Genomic DNA, 22,348 nt, shown 5'->3' with positions numbered 1-22,348 from the left:
GCAATAAAGAGTAGATGTTTAATTTGAAAAGAGAAATGGAATTTGTTGCTTTTTTTGCAGAGGTCATGAACCAAGCAGGAATGAGCCCTCCTTGGCGGTTTCACTATTTTGCTGTTTGCCTTGGGGAATAGAGATTTGGTCTGATTTTAACAGCTACTGCCAGGCCCCTGGCCCCCACAGGCAGCTTTCTTGCATCCTTTGAGGCCCACCTACAGCAGTTGTACTTGGACGTCAGGATGCAGAGGCCCCTCCAGCAGCTCTGACTGCAGAGTATCCTGATCCTCACATAGCGGATTGCCGTCTTTGCTGAGAGAAGTCCAAGTATTGGCCAACCGTTACTGTTTTTTAGCTTTAAATGGAAGATAGCTTTGCTTAATAAACCAAGTAACAGAGAACATACCACTTAATAGAAAGGGGCAAGAAAGTAAAGCCATGTTAGAAGTGTGTAGTGGCTGCAATTGGAAGAAGTGTTATGAGGCTGCCAGGCAGTGATCATACTTTTCACTTTCAGAGGTTTTATGTTAGATTTATTTTAATTTTAGATAGCAATTTCTTTTGTACTTTCACAGTTCCAAACCTTAAAAATAAACTCTACAAAATTTCATCTGTTCTCCGGCCCTGGATGTTCAAAGTCTTGTGCTCAGCTAGTTCAATACAGCTGGATGCAACAAAACTTCAAATGAGATCCAACATGCACATATTTTCATAAAAATCTTGTATTTTCCGGGATTATACAGCTTTAATGAAATCTGCTTTTGTGCCTGAGTAGGAAGACACTTAATGAATGACCAGGGAAAGGTAAGAATTAAAGCTATAACTCAAATACAGCTTTGCATCTCTGATTATTTAGGTTCTTGTGTATCAGAAAAGCATCATGTGTAAAGCTCACTATTGCTCATTTCCAGTTACTTTTTTTTGTTCTTGCCATCTGCTTTGAATGTAGTGAGAAAGAAAAACTAAAAACAGTCTGTAGAGACCACCGTTTGAGAAGTATTTTTTCAGATAGTCATCTCTGAATGCGCATGCAGGTGCACTGATTATACTTTAAGTTGCCTATCCTGGTTTTTAATAGATTGTGCTGGTCAGGTAATTAATGACCATCAGACACACCTTTTCAGGTGGAAAGGTTCATGATGCACAGGTTTTTTCCCGATTTTCTTCTCTGCTAGCCTCACTCCATCTCAAAGGTCCTGCGCCGATTTGCATTCGAGCTGGCTCCTTGGAATAGTCAACACTGCTCTTCCTGGGAATTAAGGTTATTTTCTCTGCAGTCAAGTTAAAATATAAAAAGCAGGCATTGGGTTACAGTGCCCTGAGATATAAGATGTGATCAAAGGGATCCCATGAAGCTTGGAATCTGTAGGCAGAGAAAGGAAGGCAGGATATGTGAAAAGAGGTACTATCTTTTAGTAGACCTGCTAATATAATTAAGGAAAATATGGAATGGATTTTGGTACATAGGCATCTTTGCATGGGTAATTTTTACCATCATCGTACAATACCTTAGCAGGAACACATAAACAGCTTCTTTTTAAAAGGATCTGTTATGCCATGACTTAACACACAATTGCCCTGACAGCAGTCAGGAGTAGCAAAGGTTTGTTCGGCAGTGTTTGGTTGTAGTTGATGGCTGTATGTAACACGTAAAGGGCTTATTTGTGTTGGAGCTTCAGCTATTTGCAGTGTTCTTTTCGATTGCCCCAGGGCTGTACTTTGTGGGTATATCACTCAGGAGGTAATTCAACTTCATTCACATATGGATTTCCTTTTTTTCTTGTATGCAAGGTGATAAGCTTTAACGGTAGGTCTAGTGAAAAACCGTACTCTCACATATTTAATGCTCAGGTTAGTTTCTTTGGTGGTCCCATTGGCTTGGACCCCCTGACTTACAGACTGACTTTGTTTTCACAATGTCTGCTGTAGTAGTTCTTATGACTTATAACTCTAGATTATGTATTTTTTGGTTGAGGTTAAGCAGTTTGTTTGTGATGGCTGCCTTTGAGATCTTCCGAGTCTGTAGTCAGACTGTATCCTTTCCTTAAGGCTTTTTCTTGTCCTGATAATTACATACAAATAAACCAAACTTAGAAAACAGCATATTCTCCTGAGTTGTGAATTTCTTGCCCATTTTTATATTTTGCTGTAGAGCTTGGTTTTGGGGGGCAGCAGCCACAGGGATGCACTGAGAATGGAGTGTCCAGTTTCCCCAGGAGGATGTCCTGAGGGAAGGGTTGTGGCACCAGCCATGGTTTCAGGGTTCCTTGCAGTCTGTGTTTAGGTTAGTCATATTCCCAGCACTCATGAGTGTAAAGAAAGGTCAAATTTGTCTTCATGACCTTTTTTTTCCCTCCTTCAGACAGACAGCACAACTATTGCCAGGATGGATAAGAAAGGGTAAACATGACAGATGCTGAGCTCTGGTTGCACTGAGAACATTGCTGTTGTGATGTTTCTTTCCTTCTTGTCTTTTTGTGGCTCTTTCCCCAACCCAGTCTGCAGTAAGTTTTGTACTGACCCACTTCATAGCCCAACCAACAAGGCAGAGGGAGGTAAATAACTGTCCTTTCCATCACAGCAGAATGAACCATGCTTTGCTTTTTTGGTGGTCTCCCCTGTCCTTGCGTTTTTACCCATCTGGCTCTGGATTTGCAAGGTAAATTCCCAGCAGCTTCTAGGAGCACTTGGCAGCATGTGAGCATGTTTTTAACCCTGCTCTTGGTGAGCTTTATTCATAAAAAATAGAATCATAGAATCATAGCATAGTTTGGGTTGGAAGAGACCTTTAAAGATCATCTAGTCCAAGCCCCCTGCAATGAGCGTGGACATCTTCAACCAGATCAGGTTGCTCAGCACCCCGCCCTGCCTGGCCTTGAATGTCTCCAGGGATGGGGCATCTACCACCTCTCTGTGAAAAGGATAACAGAAGTCATGAAACTGAGGCCCAAATCCTCACAAGCCAAGCTCTTTCATCTGGTGCTAAAAAGCTGCAGAGAGGGAATGGAAATGAAATGTTGTCCTCCTCCTTGGCCATATCATGGCTGTTACCATAGAATGTGGCTCCATATAGGCACCCGCTCTCAAAAATTGGGTGACATCTGACATCTGCCTGTGATTTCATCAGCATCGGAGCCAGTGAACAGCCTGGAAATGCTTTGGGCTTTTTTCCCTCCCTGCCTACGTTTTGTGTTTATTGCTGTAAACAAAGCCATCTTACTCTGGGTGTATCTTGAGTTTGGCAAATCTGAGGGAATGCACATCATCTGATTGCTCTCTCCCCCAAAGACGAGGATGTTGACTGAGCCCCTATTTGTTTAAATGTTTTATTTGTGCCTTCAGGGATAATGACCTGATGCAGCAAGGAGAAATATCAGGACCTACTTAAGCAGTGAAGTCATAGGTTCAGCGTTGTGCTCATTCTGTGTGCACCCCTCCCACCCCCCCGTGGTTTGCTTTTGCCTGTCAAGTGGAAGGCCGCTCTTGCTCATATTCTTTCCTATGGTCCCCTCTGATTATTTTTCTCTCTCTTTCCCTGTTATCCTTCTCCTTTCCTGTTCACAGTGTCTCTTCCCTCCTTTTACATCATACCATGTTGCAGGGATTTTAAGCTCATTTTAAAAGTTTGCAGAAATAACGTACCTCATCCATTTCATACCTACCATGAAATTTTCCCTACCTGCCCAGGACCTGCAGTGGCATTTTATATTCTGAGGTCCTTGCATTTGCCTTTCATTATACACAATATGACCATTCCTATTTGGGGATTTTAGTTACAGTCATCATACAAATGATAATAATACACTGCATCACATAAGAATCTTATAAATATGGTTGAAATTTGTTACAGAGCAAAGAATTCAAAGAGAAAATAATCTGATGGTAAATGACAAATTTAGGAAAATGTCAAAGAATTTCTTGAGTAGTGCTGCTGTAGTTCTGATTTTCTCAAAGAATTTCAGGCTTTTAATTTTAAACATTGTACTTTTTGATATCTGGAGAAGTGTACTCACAATTTTATTTGCTTAACACATTCCAATTATTTTGGTCTCGTTTTTTAGAAACCCCCATCAGTTCTCATGGTGCGATTTTGAGGTTGTTGGGGTTTTTTGCTTATTTTCAGTTTATTAATGTAGATTGAATGTGCTTTTGCTTTATATGAGATGAATGATTGGAACTATTAGCAAAAGATTTTTCTGGATGCCAAAAATGCTAAGAGCAGCTCTCTGAAAAGATAAATGGAGTATTTTCTTCTCTTTGCCCAGCTTCCCCTTCACATTATAAAAGGAGGGGTTTATACTACCAAAGTAGCGTAAAGTAGTGGTATCAAAGTTGCCTGCTATCTTCTTGCAGTAGGCACTTCCAGTTTTCTGACCTAGTAAGCCTGTTTGGAAGCAGCAGGATCTAAGCACCTCGGTAGGAATTTGGCACTTCCAGCTAGATCGTCAGGGTCTGGTACTGAACATCTTCTGGCAGTCTTAGATATTACCTGAAGATCGCTTAGTACCACATTTGGGGTTTCTGGTACGTTTTGTGTACTTGCAGTATGCTGCCAAGAGACCCATTTTAAGGTGGTTCTTTGCCTTTTTGTTAAGGGAGTGGGGCCGTTGTTCGAGGAGACGCATCTTTTTCTTGTTGATCGCCCCAAAATAATCAGAAAAAAGCTTGGCTTGCAAAGACAGTCTTCACCGTCTTCTCTGCTGAGCGTTTAAAGGTCCTGCTGGTGCTGTGGCAAGCCTGGCCCGTGTCCTGCTGTCGTGCAGCTCTGCCTCCGGAGGGGTTCAGCTTCACCTCCTGCCAGCCTGGGTGATCCCAGCCGCTTTCATCAAACCATCTCGGTATCAATTCTCGGGACCTATTTTTTGCCTCCGGCGCTCACACGGTCCCGCACCCGGCCGTCGTTGCCCTCCTTTGCCCTTCTGCTGCTCGCTGCCGGGTGCTGGGCAGCGCTGCTCGGGGGCGAGAGCGGGCGCGGCGGCCGCGGGGCAGCCGGGGCCGGTCCCCGTGTGCCGGGCGGTGTCCGGGCCCCGGGGGTGCCGGGGGGTGGAGCTGCGGGCTGGCAGCCCCCGCCACGGCAGCTGCGCGGCTCCCGGCCGCCGGGTGTTCGCGCCGCTCTGCGGATTTGTTGCGCTTCGGGAGGCGAATATCGGGTCAGACGGACAGACTGGTAAGTCCTGCGTTCCCTCTCTGGTCCCGGGCTCCCTCTCCTGCTGTTGTTCCCCGTGTAGCCTTTAATTGTCATTAGGTGAGGCTGTTGTGTGCCAGAACCCTGCTGGGGTGTGTGCAGCCTGGTCTCCCCTCACTGCTCTGCGGGGCTTGCCCTCAGTTTTGGGGTGCTGTCAGCCAGCATCTTCTGGAGAATAAGCATCCGAAGTGTCTAATTGAATGTGTCCTGACAACAATCCAGGTCCTTCCAAATCTCTGCCACAGGAAACAATGTTTTCTGAAGTGTAGTTTTACTGTATATACAGGAAAGCATAATGTATAAACAGTAAAACATCTATAGAAAAATATCTATAGTAAATAATATACCTATAGTAAAACATATACAGTAAATTATATTGGATAAAGAATAAAACATATATGTGTGTGTGTGTGTGTATATATATATATATATGTGAAAAACTCCTGGCCTTTCTCATTAAAGTTCTTCCCTGGTGGACTTGAACTGAATATTTCAAGGTTTCCTTTCCATCTGCTTCTGAATCAGTCGAGATCCATTGCTTATATCTAAATAAATTATCACCACTAATTATTTACATAAAATGGAAAAATGAGGGAATTAGGAAGAAATGTTGAGAGTAAACAAAAGGCTTTTAATAGTCTGTATTGGAAATTGCTCAGAAAAGCAGTTTGGAAATATATATATATATATATATTTAGAAATCTCGCAATTTATTCTGGAACAGGGAAAATTTCAGCATTCCAGAAATGAAAAAGGCCACCTGTTTGTCTGCAGCTGTCCTGCAAAACAGCATAGTGCTACTGGCAACTAATAATAACTCCAACTAGCAGAAGTGGCATGCAGTTGGCATTTTATGTGGCATTCTGTACAGACGTTCAGCTTGCCTTGCTTTTGTTTTCCCTGGGTTTATCTGTATATCTCATCCAGGCCATGCAGTAGCACATCTGACAAATGATGGTTCCACAGTGATAAGCTTCAAGTCCTGTTTGCGGCGTGGATACAGTGAGAATATTTTGTATACTATTGTGGCAGATGAAAGGAATGGAAGTGGGCCAAATTCAGGCTGTTTGCCATTGCATGTGATCAGCAGATCCTATGGAGGGAATTCGCCTGCTGTGAATATTTGATTCTCGCTAGCTTGAACTGTCTTGTGTGTTGGCAATGCTACTGTGTGAATTTGCAGTGGCTTTCCAGGGTGTCTGTCCTGCACAACTGCCAGTTTCTGTGGGGTTTTTTACAGGGTTCAGGATTTTGTGCTACAGTTCATGTGTAAGGAAAATGACTTAAGGCTATACAGTGTGCATAACACACAGGTGATAAGTCTTTTTAAAAGAGAAAAATAAAAAAAAAGATTACAAGTGAGCAGCGTGTTATGTCTCCCCCCGCTTCCACCTTAATGGAGGTTTAACCCTTCTGCATCCCATTTTCTCTTCATTACCTCAAAGTGGTTATGCTGGCAAAGTGACGTCTTAGAGGTGAGTCTGGCAGGTTACACACCAGAAAAGATGAAAAGGTGATGGTGTTGAAATGCAGTTGTGAGAGCAGGGGCAGCTTTACAGTCCCTTCTTTCCCATGCATCCTTCTGACTCATTTCTCAGGGAGTCAGTGCCCTGCACCCCTGTTTGTCCGTCCCTGCTTCTTCTTGGTCCTTCTTGCTGGTTTGTGGATGGCTTTGCCCGAGAGTTTGTAATGCTTTTTGTGTTTTTGTTGTTGTTGTTGTTCGTTTGTTTGTTTTGTTCTGAAATTCAGTATATCAAAACATTTACATTGGTAATTTTTGCATTTCTAATACTTACAAGTAAATGATGTTGCTTATATACTGCTGATCTAACAGTAACTGTCAGCACTGCGCTTAGGCAAGCAGAAAAGGGTTGGGGTTTAACCTATCAGGGTATCCTGTGCTTGTGTCCTCTGTCAACACACTGAAGCGTTTGACTTCTGTGAGCAGCCTGTTTAGAGTTCATGTCATTTTATAGAAAAAACATAGATAAAATTTTATAGATATCTATAGATTATTGATTCATATAGATAAAATTTTATAGACAAAAAATAGATAAAATTTGCAAAAGAAATTTAGACTGTAATCTGTAAGCTCACTCTTTCTCTGGGTGTATGAAGGAAAAAACCCAGAAGATTTTTGAGTTAATAGTGTTGTGGACTGAACGAAGAGGAGGCAGCAGGAGCCAGTTGCAGGTCCTCTGGGGCTATAGGACTTGACATGCTGACCAAGTGACCCGTCCTCCGTCTACTCCAGCTCTGCAACTGCAGCAAGTGATGGCTGAGAAAAAGGCAATATCATCTCCATTTAATGTATTGAGGAAATTGTGTGTTAGTGCCTTGTAGGGGCTTGCCAGAGGGACTGAATTCTGGCCATGTGTCTTTAGAGACCACTGTAGAAGACACTACCCTGCGAGCAGAGGCATGGCAGCTGGCCGCCCTGCGATCCTGGCCGTTGCAGGGTGACCCATTTGCGTGACCTATTTAACTCTGCCAAGTTGTAAGGAGCTGGACATGCATGTTGAGTGTTTTCACTCCCTTATTTTACATACACAGCTGCTTGTAAACCTTTTTTTTTTTTTCCTTTTTTAGTTTCTTCAACAGCAACAAAAAAGTGGCACTTTAGGTGACCACAAAAAATTAGTAGTTACGGTGAACAGATATGGAACTATAATTTCTCTTAAACAGTGTAAGCAAAATTTTCTGAGAACTGAAGAAACCAGGACTTGGCCAATGCAAGGCATAGTAATCCTGAGAGAAAGCTTTGCTGGTAGCTGGGTCTTAATGATAGGACTCCTTTCTCCTTTCAGTGGCTTAGGAGTGTGGTTCTCCAGTGGCTTCACAGAATTAACAAACACAAATTTCAAATATACTGGCGCAAACCAGGAAAAGGTTAGGTTTGCAGTAGTATGAGACAGGCAGCCTAGGCAGGTTTACCTGGATATCTGTCATATGAAAACAATCTGTTTGTTGCTTGGATTTTTTTAAAATCCTTTTAAACAAATTGCCAAATTTAGGACCATCGGAAATTGTTAACAAAAGCAAAAACTTCTTTCAGTGCTCACTGATTGCATCTAGTTGGCATGTGTGGTAACTCATGTCCGTACAAGATACCAGCTTTCTGAGGAATTGTTTGGGTGATGGTGTTAGTGACAAATGTTGGCAAACATTATTATGATGACCATCAAAATAAAAGCATGTCCGAAAACAGGCATAGAGTGATGACACTGGTTTTTTTTTGAGAAGTGGGCATTTGTTCATCAACAGAAGAACTGAGTTTCCAAACTACATGGCTGCCAAATAGCTGATATTTTTGTTACTGCTTATCATAACTTGCATATGAACTCTTAACATTAAGATGGGTGCAATTAGTTATCCCTAGAGTTCCCCCTCCTTTGATTGTTTTCTAAACCTATTAGGTTACTCTGGCCTGTATATTTTTGTTAGGAAATATTGTTAGGAACTTTTTTTTTTTAGATGTTTTTGCATTTTTATTAGATTTACACATTGTTCCACCCACTATTTAGAAGTGACCAGAACTGTCCTCCATCAAAGGCTAAACACAAGAGTTATTCACATTGCAGTTGGAAAAATTATAATGCAAACAGTAAGCCAGATGGGGAATTTTACAAGCAACTTTTCATGTCATGAATGATGCTGTCTCTCTGGGTTATGAGCTCTCTGTGCTCTCAACTGCTGTTCCTTTCCCCCTGGCTCCCATCCAGAGCTGTTAAGTTTCAGACAGGGAAGAAAAGGAGATTTGGACTCCTCTAAATTTCCAAGTCTGTATTTTTTTGTGGCGTGGCTGGTGACAGCGAGCTTTGTGTGCGAGAGTACTGGCATGCAGAGAGCCACAGCGATTAGCATGCTGATCGCTGTGCCCCAGCAGAACAAACAGGGCTACTCTGCTGAGCTGTGGCTGTGCCACCCAAAAAAAAAGCCTGGGAGCAGATGTGGGGACATCCCTGCTCGCGAATCCTGCTCTGTCACGCAGCCTTGGCAAGAGCCAAACATGGCCCAGGCTCCTCTGCTTCCCAGGTTTCATAAAAATTGAGGTCTCTGCCTCACATTGTGGTTCTGCTCCTCTCTAACTCTTCACATGGCAGCTCACTTCCAGTTGGAAGTTTGATATGAGAGGCCTCAGAGAACAGCAAGCTGTACGATATACATATATCAAGCGATCATTCCTCCTGTACTCAGCACTGTTGCGGCCACACCTTGAATACTGTGTTCAGTTTTGGGCCCCTCACTACAAGAAAGACTTTGAGGTGCTGCAGTGAGTCCAAAGAATCTGGCGAGGGGCCTGGAGCACAAGTCTGATGAGGAGCGGCTGAGGGAACTGGGGCTGTTTGGCCTGGAGAAAAGGAGGCTGAGGGGAGACCTGATCGCTGTCTACAACCAGCTGAAAGGAGGTTGTAGCATGGAGGGTGTTGGCCTCTTCTCCCAAGTAACAAGCAACAGGACAAGAGCAAACGGCCTCAAGTTTTTCCAGGGGAGGTTTAGATTATTAGGCAAAATTTCTTCACCGAAAGTGTTTTCAGGTATTGGAACAGGCTGCCCGGGGAAGTGGTGGAGTCACCAACCCTGGAGGTGTTTAAAAAACATGTAGATGTGGTGCTTAGGGACATGGTTTAGTGTTCAACTTGACAGTGCTAGGTTAACGGTTGAACTTGGTGATCTTAAAGGTCTTTTCCAACCTAAACAATTCTACCTTTACTTATCCACGCATCTACCATTGCAGTTGCTGATGTAGCAATGTATCTATCTAAAATCTTGTTCTGTACTGACCTTCAAGATTTATCTGCCTAAGAAAGATTCACTGGTTCTGTCAAAGGGGGGCAGTTTATGCGTATATGTGTAAGTATAAAACATACGTTAGAGGTATATGCACACACAGAGATTTAATCCCCTTGGTGCAAACCCATGTGTTGTCACTCATATTTGGTTTGAAAGAGGCTTATATCAGTTCGTGCTTATTCTCCCTCAGTTATTGATTTCTATTTTTTACACTCTGAAAAGTGTAAACCCTCCATTAAAATTGTTACAAAATTGATGTTGTTTCTTCTTACAGACAGTGGTCACCTAAAGTGCAGCTTCAAGTGTTTTCTTTGGGGTGAAGACACCTACCTCTTTTCCCAGTGGCTTCTGACTGGTTAAGGTTGGAGAGGCAAGGGCCTGGTTGTGTTAACTAGGAGTAACTGGGCTTGTTCATATCACCATGCAAAATGTTTTCTGAAAAAACTGTCAACTTACATGGTAGTGGCCTCTTTCACATCTACCCTTCCTGTTCCATTCAGAAATCCAGCCTTTTCTGCCTCGTAACATGCAGAAGTTGTGTTGACAGCCTACAGCAGTAGGTGGGGAAGTTAGTGGGGCTTTTTCAGTTAAAGAAGTTGCCAGCATCTGGGTTTGGAAGAAGAAAAGTCAACAAGCTTTTTGCAGTTACATATTACATAAAATAAAAATAAATAAAAAGGGAAAAGTTTTGTTTCATATTTCTCTGGTTTTCAAACAAAACATGTACTGACTTCTTAAATTATGTGACTGGAAATGTCTTTGTTTTTTCCTTTAACTAATGATAGAACTATTTGAGCTGTTACTGAGTCAGGGAGAGGTTGGTTTGATCAGATTGTTTTTCTCAATAGGAAGACTTAAAAGTATTTTCTCTTTTTGCCTTGTTTCAGGATAACATCATCTTATTCTTAAGAGGCTGCAAAGAGCTGGGACTTAAAGAATCTCAGCTTTTTGATCCTGGTGATCTGCAGGATACATCAAACAGAGTAACCATCAAGTAAGTACAACAGCAGTTTGTGATTAGCATGTTACAACCTCAGATGCATGTGGTGCAATAGTCAGTATTTAAGGATGAGCAAAAAGTCTATAGAACTGTCATTTGTGTAAAGCAAATAGGAAGCTGAGGTTTGGGAAACCTTCAGCACTGGGAAGAATACATTGTTCCCTTCAACAGGCTTTTTCTAGGGGCTGTTATTTTTCCCAGAGAGATCAACCACAGCTCTTTCAAAATACTGGTTTAGTTAAGTAATGAGATTCTGTGGGACTTAGGGGTTTTCCTGAGTCTGAATTGATGGCATTCTTTTTTGTCTGTCCAACTAATGAACTATGTAGGCTGGGGAAAAAAATCACAACTCTGTTATTTCAGATTAAACTGTTCTGGAGATGTATTATAGGATATTTATAGGCCTCTCAGACTCTATAAGGTGCAGACATGAGCACAGTCTGTTTATTTTCTAGCAAGAACTAAGTTGGGACATGATACTTGGGCTCAGGACATCTGTGTGGACTGGCAGTGCCATGGTTTAGATAGTTTTTTGTCAAAGCCACACACCTACTACCACACAAATTACCACATGCATATTAAGAGATTCTCCTTCCCAATAACTAATTCATGTTTTGGGGGATGGTGAAGTGATTTTTTAAAAAATCTCCTTTTAATCAACAGCTTTTTAGCCATTGTATGTTCACATCCCTCACTGCAAAGAGATGCTTAGACTCTAATGCTTGTATTTTCAGCATTTCACCCCACAAAGTGATTTAAAATATCGATGTGAAACTGGCACAGAAAGAATTACTGACTTGCCAAGGTCACACAGAGCAGGCTTGGATCAAAGTCCATATAGTCGTAGATTGAGGTCTTAAATAGGAACTGTTGTTCCTTTCAGGCAAGGCTTTGTCATCATGGACTAGAGCAACAGAAGCAGTGAAACTGTATTTTTCTCTCATTTATATTAATGGTGATCAAGCTTCCCTAAAAGCAAGAGCACCCTACACTTTCATAAAATTAACAAACCTTGTAACTGGTGCTATTTAGAAGTTTTTCTGAAATTTTTGGGTCTGTCGTGTATAGTATTAAAGAGCTATTTCTTTACAGACAAGCAAATACTGCTGAGTTGATTGAATGACTTTGTTTCATTTGGCCAAAAAGATCACTAATGAAATCCTGTTCAGACATATCCAGTTTAGAAAAGTATATGGAAACAATTTACTGAATTTCAGCAGCATTCTATTTTATTTTCCCTTCTGGCAGTGGAAGCTGGGCAAGTTTTCATGGTGTTAAAGCACTGTCTGGGAAAATTCAAAGGTTCTGAAAATCAAATTGGCGACTTTCCTTCTTTAAAGGAATAGTCTCCTGCTTTTTTCTCCTTTCCAAGTTTTTCATTCTATTACGAGATTCTTCTCACCTGTACATACCAGTGAGGGGGGCTATGTAACACACGTTTTCTAAATCTGGTAGCATTTCAATGAAAGAGGTTCTTCATGATGTCCTGTAAAATCATGATGATGAGTGGCTGGAGAAAGTTGCAAAACAATCCCTGATCTCCACACGAAACCCTAATCTCCACATAAAACCCATTGAAAAATGGGTCCTTCTGATAAGAAGCTTGATCTTTCAGGGTTGAGGATGGTGGAGCGCCTCGGAGGAGGCAGGTTGAGAGGCTGGGACTAACATGGAGCTCCAAGGAGAGCTGTCCAGCACGTGAGCAACTTCAGCCAGGAGTGATGAACTCTGCAGAGCTGGCCTGGCCCTCTGCTGAATATGGTGCTAGGTAGACGTGAAGTGTCTCATTGGCATGGATTTTTTTTTTTCCCTGTCAACTCTTCAGAGAAAGCAGCTGTGGAAATGAGCCAAATGTTTTCCTAGCACTGTCCAAGTTCATGCTGAGTAACTGAGTTGAGGTGTACAAGCCAAGTCCATGACTGTTGTAGAGAAATATGTTCAAGACTGTCTTCTGCTAGCTAGTTCCCAAAGCATGAAAGTTTTTTTTTTTTCCTCTTTGAAGACTTCTGGGTTATATTTTAAACATGGTAAAAACGGTATTTGTTCTATGGTAAAGGATGAATATGACGTAATTGCACATGATTAAGATAATGATATATAAACCATTTTTATTCATATAGGTGTTAATTGAGGTATGCATTTGATATATTTCTTTTGGATCATTGAGCTTATAAAAGTTATGAGCTAATGCTGTAAAGAATTTCTTCCTGACTTTTTAAACAAGACTCTCTTCCATTGCTATTTTATTAAGAAAAAAAAGCAGGACTGTATTGTTTTTCTTATTATGTAGGTATTTGTGGATAAAATTTTGGCTTTAAAAAGATGTTATCAAAATATTGTCTTTTAGCATTGCCTATATTTAGACTTCTGTTGTTCTCACAGGTTTAAGTACATTTAGTTTGGGTTTTTGTCAGGTAACCTTTAATGTTGGAGTGGACTTACCTTTATAGTAGAAGGCAATTCCGTTATAAATAATCAGGAGAAAATCTTGTCTAAATCTAAAGTAGTCTTATTTATTTTTCAGCATCTAAATTTACTCCAATGGTTTCTTTGCTTAATTTTGAAATGTTTTTTATGTTTGTGCAAACTTTGTGCTTTGTTGTTTCTAACATAAATCTTCCACCCTTTGATGAACGTTGGTGAAAAAACAAATTGAGAAGGAAGCCAGTGTGCAGTATCAGTGCTCGTGTATACATTAAAAAAATAAATATGTTTTCCACAGCAGGTTCAGTTGTAAGGATCTTTGTTGCTTCACCCATCTACTTTGTTCTTTGTGATGCTTATTTCCACAGAAGCACCTGCTCTGTTTCTTTAACATTTGGAGATTTCCTCAGTCCCCTAAGCATGTTCATGTGCTTCCAGAGTCTGTATGGGTTGCATGATTTATCACAGAGCAGAATCTGACTATTGGCTTACTGCAGAAAGCATTTTAGCAGTGAGGACTTTGGTCTTCTTTTTTGAAGAAATCAGCAATACTGTTTCAAGGAAATATTTTTGGCACTGTCCTACTTTACTGTGGGACCATTATAAACACATTTTGGTTTTGTACTTCCAGAATTCTAATTTAATGATTGAAGTAATGGTGACAAAATACTCCCACGTTATGAATAAATTAATGTGTGAACTACATCTTCTTAGCTTTCATGTGTTTCCAGCCATCAGAAGCATTCTGCAGGCTTGTTAGGGAAAACATTGTCTGCCGCACACACCCTCTTGGAAAGTGCCTGCTTTCTGATTATTTTTCTCATTCTCTCTCTCTTTTTTTTTTTTTTTTTTTTTTTTTTATGTGTGTGTGTGTGCAACCAGGAACATTGACTATAGCAGGAAGCTGAAAAATGTAAGTACGTGATTTGAAGTTTTGGGTTTTTTTATCTGGTTAATCCTGTATTTGGCCTAAGCAAGAATTATGACAGTAAAAACTGAGTACAGATGAGTATTGCTGAAAAGTTCTTCTGAACATGAACCTAACCAGGTTCTACTGCAAACTTTGATAGACCTGCTGTTGCAAAGCAGCTTTATGAGAGAAATAAAATGGAGAATGATTGTCTCTACTTCAAGAAGGGATAAATAATGTGATCTCTGTGCTGTCCATCATGGTTTTCACCAGAAACGGGCTGACTCACCTATGGTGCAACATTTTTGTAGCTTTTCATGAGTATACAGGTATAAAGTAAAATTGCACTAAGTATTTTAAATGAAGCAAAATGATCATTAGATCTGGATGCAAGTCTTTACTGTCAGATTTGCTGGCTTTCTGCTTGTTAGGCTAATTCCATTTAACTTTAATTTCTTGTTGTGATTTAAACTAATAGCAATGATAATGGATCCTGTAATTGTTAAGTAGAAAAGAAAATGGCAAAACTTTGCTGATCTCAGCGTTGGTTATTATCCTAAAGCCTAGCAAGCTGTCTGTCCTTAGTCAGCTGTAAACTGCTATAAATTCATGTTATATTTGGTTCACACCCCTGTAGACTGCTAGAAAATGCCAAGACTTTTTCCTAATAACTTTGGAAGCCAGTGACTTCAGGTAAAAAAGTAAATTGAAACAAAACAAACAAACAATCAAAAACCAAAACGAACTCAAATCAACCAAACAAAAACCAACATAAAAAACCTCCCAAATTATTTCATCCTGTCTCTTCCATCATCATTAGAGTAAAATGTTCTGCATCCAGCACACAAAGTTGTACGGGAGGGAGTTCAGCTTTGGCATTTTAGCACCCTTGTGGGCACTGGCTAAATATCTTTGTACACATGTATTCTTTTAAAGGTAAAGTTTCAAAAGCATCCTCTACAATGCGCTTTCAGGCAATATATGCTTTCCAGGTGCATGATCATGCAACCTTGGCTGGCAACCTGTTGGAACTGCTTGCAAATGTGACATTATTTGGGGAAAAAAAAAAAAAAAAAACGAAGAAGAGAGAAAGTGATCAAATGCTAGCAGAAATAAATAAAAATACCACAACCTTCATCGGAGTACTGAATGGAAAAATGAATTGGACAGTTTCCTGTTTGCCAGGAATACTATATCTGCAAGTGTTTTCACTTAACTTGAGAACATATAGTGTAAGAATTTTTAACATAAATTTGTCGAGTAGTGCTGGTTGGAGGAAAACAACTCAGATAAAGGTTGTTTCAAGACGAAAAAAGAAATAGCATTCGTGAAACCACCTCCTTTCCCTCAGCACAGCAGTATCAATTAGGATGTAGTTTTAAAGACAACAGGAAAATTTCTGAACTTTATTAAAAATGTTTTTCAGTTATTTCATGGCATGTATATTATTTATAAACTAAATGGAAATATAAACTCTATTTTTATATAAAACATAATATATTTTATGTTAGGCACCACAGTCGTTTTTCAACAGGGGTTCTGTATGACACATGCTGTATCCTTTTCTGGCAGGGCCTCAGCTGGAGTGCGTTGTGTGATTTTGGACATCATACTTAAGTGAAAATGGGAATGTTAGAGAAAGTTGATGAGGAAAGGCTAATCAGAAGTCTAGCTGTGAGTGAGGAGGAAGCACTGAAGGGATATGGGTGTATGCTTTAGGAAAGAACAGTCTGACAGAGATGTCAGTCCCCACTGTCCCTTTGAGATTTCTCCTAGTCCTATTTTCTTTAGTTAACTATATAGTGTGAATTATATGACTCTGTCCCATTGAAACATAAACCACTATGTTTCAGTTTAAACTTTGAGACAGTTAATGGCAACTATTATTAATTATTAGTTGCACATCTTTTCCACATCAAGGTATTTCCAGTTTGTTCTGCAGTTAAATACTTCGCAATGTCATGGAACATGCAGAAATAATGAATGTTAAATGAGAAAAAGCCCTAAATTCTGACGTGATGGTTTGGCATTTTTAACTGGTGCAAAACACTGAACTGAATTGCCTCTGACGATCAGTTTCCAGTCCAAATTGCTGTTGCACAGGTACCATTAAAGACATTGCTTTAAGTAGAGACATATGTGTGTGCAGAGAAGGACTGTTTGTTCTCCCTGCATGTTATAAATATCGGCATTTTTGGAGGTGTTGGGTTTGACCATCCTGAGTATCTTAATTTCTCCTTTCCTAAAACAAGTGCAGCACCAGCTGTGTAGGATCAAATGTCTTTGCTACCTAAAGGAATGAGAGGGTATACAAATATTGGCAAGAGCAATTTTTGGCTCTTTTCCATGCTAGTTTTGAAGTGACTTTTGAGTTATGGAGAGACATCAAGTCAGAACTTGAATGAAACCACTAACTCACTAACTCTTTCCGCTTCAGTCTGTTAGAAACAACCAGATGCTCATGGCTTTTGATTAATCTTGGGCTAAGCATTTCTTAAGCTAGCAGAAGCCTGGAAGTGAATGTTCCCATGTTGTCTGGTTAATTACATTAATATGGTTAAAAATGGAACTACTTTTTCTTTCCTTGAAATAGGCAGGCATGCATTTCACATTTTATTTATTCAATGAGCCTCAACAGTTGTATTTAATGACCACTAGTATTACTACTCCTCAGGGATTTTTTTTCCTGTTGGACATACAAACATATATTTATAAGTGTGTCTCCTAGACAGTTTCAAATATCTTGTTCATTTTTTCTATTCAGATTTATTTTTGCTGTTTATTTTCCAGGCAGATATGACAGTTACATTTTTTAAATAAAAATAGCAGGAAGGTAATGTGTTAAGTTACATATTCTGTAGGACTGTTCAAATTTTCGTAGTTGCCCAATGTATTTATGTTTAACCACTGTCAGACACTTTCCTTTCAATTCTGATTTATAACAAAATCTTGTCTTGTTGTGCAGGTTAGAATAAATGAGACATGATGAAGGGAAGTAAATTTAGTTAAATGACTGTGTAGATGGCTTCAATTGATTCTTATTAACTTCTACAGGTACTAGTCACCATTTATTGGCTAGGAAAAGCAGCAAACAGCTGCACGGCATATAGTGGATCAACCCTGAACCTGAAGGAGTTTGAAGGTTTGCTGGCACAAATGAGAAAGGTATCTTTTTGTTATGTTTTGAGAATGGTAATTTCATTTGAATTATTGCTCCTATAAATAACCTGTTTGTTGCTAAATAGGAGACAAGTGGGGAGCTGGAGTACAAATTACTTAGTAAACCTTTACCTTTTTCAATAATGTTTCTGACTCTACCAAGTCATGAACGCAACTTTCTTTGGCAGCCAGCTTTGTGGTGATATCAATGATGCAACAAGTGGTATCAAACAGGACTTTAGAATTATCATCTGATTCTGTCATCTTCATTTCCATGAGTTTTGGTTTGAATTATTTTCATTTATTACACAGAGTTTCAGCTGAGAGAACTGAGACTCTGAACTGAGGTGGCAGGACTCACAGGAGCAGAGATTTTTCTTCTTCAAAACATTCAGTCTCCCAGGCAGCTCTTTTGTTTTTAAGTTGCAACATAAAGCATCAAACCAAAGTATCTAAATAAAGCTGGAGGGTAGAAGGAGGAGATTATGTTTCACCAAGGCCATAGTTATGATGAAACTTTGTTTTGCCAAGCTCTAAATTCTGGCTGAAATCATATTTGGTGGTTTGTGATGAGCTGTGTTCTGTTGGAAAGGAAAAGATGTGATTGCTGTAGGGTGGTTTGGGGACTTTTGGTTGAGTGCTCCAGCATGCCCTGAACCTTGACATGAGACACTTAACTTCAGTAACGATTAGCGTTGATATCCAAGTATGCTTTTACTGGGGATGGGAGGGGCAAAGAGCAGGCATGTAAGGAGGTGGCAGCAGCTGGTGCTAGCGTTGCATGTGTTGGACGTACTGCTCATGAAAGGATATGCAGGAATGTTCTCCAGCCCACAGAGAGCTTTGTGCTTGCTACTCCCTCCCTATCTCATGTAACAGCCAAGTCACCACAGGCAGTAGGGTTTGGGGACACTGGGAGACTCTTTGCTCTTTATTCTCCTTGAGCTCTGTGCTAATGCATTTGCCTCAGCTGCAGCTCTTCTTTCTGGGACCTCAGAGGGCCAGCACCAGATTGCTGCTGGAGAGGAGGAAGTATTTGGCTGACTGATAGCATTTCCTACACTCTAGTGTGACCAGAGAGCCTTATTTAGACTGGTAAAATCCCTATTTGTAAGCCCAGTTCCTGTGAACAAACAGATGGAAATGGAAAGGAAATAGAGAATGTCCTGCTTCTCTGTAGAGGTTTTTCTTGGTCTTCATTTTAAATGACCTGCTCTAATCACTTGGGACTTTACCAACAGGCAGCTAACGCAGAATAATAGCCAAAGTGCAGGTTGTTATAATGTTAGTACTGCATGGTATCATGGTTTATTTTTTAATATCTCACAGCATGAGGCTTCTCTCTTTCCAGGTCATGTTTACCCATCAAACTAGTCATCAGAGCATTTTGGAGGTCCTATCTTGAGCCCTTTGGTGGGGTGAGGTAGGCTGGGGCTGAAAGGCAGCAACCTCCAGGGAGCTGCTGGTGGTGGAGCACCTGGCTGGGCAGCTGCAGGTCGAGGACAACAGCAAGAGTTGATTTGTTGCAGATGTTGGAGCTGGGAGCAGAGTAGAGATCTCATAAAAGCTGAAAGCTAAATACTCCTTTAATGTAAAAACAGAGCACTTACCAGTCCTGAGAAGAGTTGTTTAGGTGGTACTGTTACATGGGCCACTAGCAAATTATTTTAAGGTCACCTCCCTACTCCTGTACCCCTGCAGTATTTCCCATTGGCAATTGTGGACTTGTCTGCTACTGAATTTGAAGAGGATTTAGTTGTAAACTGGAACATGTTAATCATGCTGTGCAGAGCTCTGATGTTCTCTATAGCTGTACTGGAGTGATGAAAAGACACTTTATCACATTCTATAGTGGCATTTTTTTCCAAAGAATTCGATAATTAAATCCACCATAAATTCAGTGTGGTTTAGTTTTTCTGTTATAAATCCTCTCTGCCCCCCTTTTTTAATAAGCAAATCAAAAGACAGCTCGGATGTAAGTTGTCGCAGACTCATCTTTTTCTACTTCTCATACTGAAAGGGCTATTCATTTCTAATTTTTTACCTGCTACTCTGTTTTTGATTTCATTAACTATTTGGATATGCATTCTTCATTACTTTTAAACTGGAAATTCCCAATGACAAAAGATCCATAGTTTTTTTATTATATCTGGGAGGTGGAACTTCCTGGAGAAATGCATATTATATTTGGCAATCACACTTTTACTACCCCTTGGTGACATACTGTGTTTTTCATTAGATAATATGAAAGACTAATGTGCTGTTGTGTATCCTGTAATGGTGTTATCAGTCCTGCAGATAACCACTTTCTTTTTCCCATTGATAACATTTGGGAGATGATGTTTGCTCAGAGCAGGACACGTCTCTGCCTGTGTGACAGTGTTGGGCTGGGAGAGCAGCTTTGCCAAGGGGAAGGCTGTAAAGAACATGTTTACAAAGTCCAGCATCCCATCCTGGTGCCTGCCTCCTAATTCCTGGTGAGCGGCATGCAAAATTAACATCAACAGGCCTTTGAAAGTAGGGGCTGCAGAACTCATTAGTTCACAATTGGACTGTTTTCGAAGTCTGGGAGATAGTGAGCACAGGATGGGGCTTTTTGCCTGAGTTTGAGTCCTGTAGCTGCTGAGCTGTTCTGTATCATTCAAATACAGTAATTTAGGAAAATGGAAGTGTGCCTGAGGATTGAGAATAGCTGATTGGTATGAAGAATTGAGAGGATTTAGGGAATTTGGATTTTTAAAAAGATCTTTGGATCATGTCACAAACAGGACTTTGATAGGATTTTTAGATTTGTTCTTGGCTGTGTGTAATTCACGCAGATTCCAGGGAGACAGATCTTTGTCGTCTAGCGTTTCTGTCAGCATTTTAGTTCACTGAGCAGGACTGGGGAAGGAAATTACATAGGATCCAATTGCTACTTTGTTGGGTTAATTTTATTTGGTTTTAGAAAATACTTTCACTTCAATCTACAGTGGGGTTACTTACTGACATTGCCACAGTTTAACTTGGCCTTAGGGGACCTTTGCCGCTGCCCTTAATGTGGTATTTTGGCAGCATAACAGTGAGTGGCACTAATTAAGCCTTCTTCCTGAAAAGTCTGCAGGACGTTGGATCTGATCTCTCTGTCTCGCTTTGAGCTTCTCTCTTCTCCAGCACAGCAGCTTTGGTGTATTACTGCAGGACTCTCCTCCCTCCATCGCTTCTACAGCAAACCCTCTTTCTTGTGGAGATGCCCACCATAGCGTAGTGTGATGGTCTTGATTGATCTTCTCATTGGCGATAGTAGTAATGAGTAAAACCGTAGCAGTTAAGGACAGTGGGAGCTGTGCTCAACATAGGCATTGTGCTCCAGCTAGTGGTAAGCAGGGGGTGCTTCTTAATTAGGAATCAATATTCAAATGCTTCTGGCGAGAAAAAAAAAAAAAAAAAAAAAAAAACACCACAAAAAACCCCACATTCCAACCTCTTTGGGTCACAAAATGTCAGTCTGATAATGGCACCCACATCTCTGACTTTACTTACTGTCGGGAGACTAAAAAACAGATTTATCTTTGCATAAAAGTAGTTATTTTTGGTTTTGCTCAGCTCGTGCAATTGTAATTAGTGTTAAGACGCTCTCTAAAACAAGGGATTTATTATAATGCAAGGGTGAGGATGGCTTCTATTGACCTTTTCCTCTGCTGGAGTTTCAGTGTTTTAGTATGTGCTGCTTGCACTGGAAAGAATTTATAATCACAGGGCTGTCAAAGACAACCATTGTTCTCCCTGCTCTGAACATGTGGGTCAGCTACAAGTGCTTTCATATCCCCCAGAGCCAGGAGCTGGCAAAGAGTAAAGAGCACAACTGAATTCTTCTGAGGCATCAGGAAAAGCATTTTGCATATTTTTCATTGCTGATTGCTTCAGAAAGACATCCCTCTTTCATAACAGGAATTTCTCTTCAAGGTAGAGGGAGGCTGGGGCACACTGCTTCATTATTTTGCCGAGCTGAAGCAGCAACAACAAATGCTGTCTGCTGGTGTCCCAGCCAGATACAATAGACGGGCAAGGGGAGGGGGGGATCTTTTGGAAAGCAGCAGACATGATGTTAAAATTGTAGTGCCTTTGCCTGTGCTATGGACTACGGACGACAAGTCAAGTTTCAGGTCACTTTCTGTTTTGATTGGTTTATCAATTTGGCTATTGCAACTTTTTCTTGGTTAATTGTACTAATCTAATGAATGGGGTTTCCTCTCAATCAGCATAAAATTGGGGTTGATTGCAAGCTTGCACTTTCGTTTTGAAGGGGAGAAGAAGTAGAAAACAAAGAAACCCTTTTTTTGGGGAGGAGATATTTAGTACTTGGTAAAACGGTTTGTTGTCTGATGTGCAATGGATCTTATGGCTATATGAGTGGCTTCTTTATGAAGAGGTACCTGCCGTACTTCCATGCAGGAAACAGAGGATATTGAGAGCCCGAAGCGCAGCATTCGTGACAGCGGCTATATAGACTGCTGGGACTCTGAACGCAGCGATTCCCTCTCCCCGCCTCGCCACGGCAGAGATGATTCTTTTGACAGCCTGGACTCCTTTGGCTCTCGCTCGCAGCAGACGCCCTCTCCAGATGTAGTGCTCCGAGGGAGCAGCGATGGTGAGTACTGCTCACAGTGTGGCACATGCAGAATGTTGTGACATTTAAGTAACATTTCTAGAGCAAATGTGCCCTTCGGAAGCTGGACACAGCCTCTGAATTATGCTAATCCAGTGGGAGAACTTCTCTGTGAATGCTGATTTGTGCTCCCTGGGGTTTAGATGACTTTGCCAACAACTTACTTGAAGTCCGTCTCAGTTAGGATAGTGTAGACTTGGAAAATGAGTTACATCATTGCAGTGTAATTTTATG

General features: G+C 40.7%; 1 protein-coding gene across 8 annotated transcripts in view; it reads left to right on the top strand.

The window, feature by feature from the left end:
- The window catches only part of LIMCH1 (LIM and calponin homology domains 1), a 179,849-nt gene that overhangs the window by 93,613 nt on the left and 63,888 nt on the right, over positions 1-22,348 (top strand). For 7 of the 8 annotated variants that reach the window (XM_065634935.1, XM_065634933.1, XM_065634938.1 and 4 more), the window contains 4 exons: positions 10,861-10,967; positions 14,280-14,310; positions 17,362-17,472; positions 21,901-22,096. In XM_065634935.1, coding sequence (XP_065491007.1) covers positions 10,861-10,967; positions 14,280-14,310; positions 17,362-17,472; positions 21,901-22,096 — 445 coding nt within the window. Of the gene's footprint in view, positions 1-4,813; positions 5,162-10,860; positions 10,968-14,279; positions 14,311-17,361; positions 17,473-21,900; positions 22,097-22,348 lie in introns of those variants that run through there. The other variant, XM_065634939.1, reaches the window with a different exon arrangement.

This window comes from Caloenas nicobarica, chromosome 4 (genome assembly GCF_036013445.1).
Source record: "Caloenas nicobarica isolate bCalNic1 chromosome 4, bCalNic1.hap1, whole genome shotgun sequence".
Taxonomy (NCBI): domain Eukaryota; kingdom Metazoa; phylum Chordata; class Aves; order Columbiformes; family Columbidae; genus Caloenas; species Caloenas nicobarica.
This window is presented reverse-complemented; position numbering and strand designations above follow the sequence as displayed.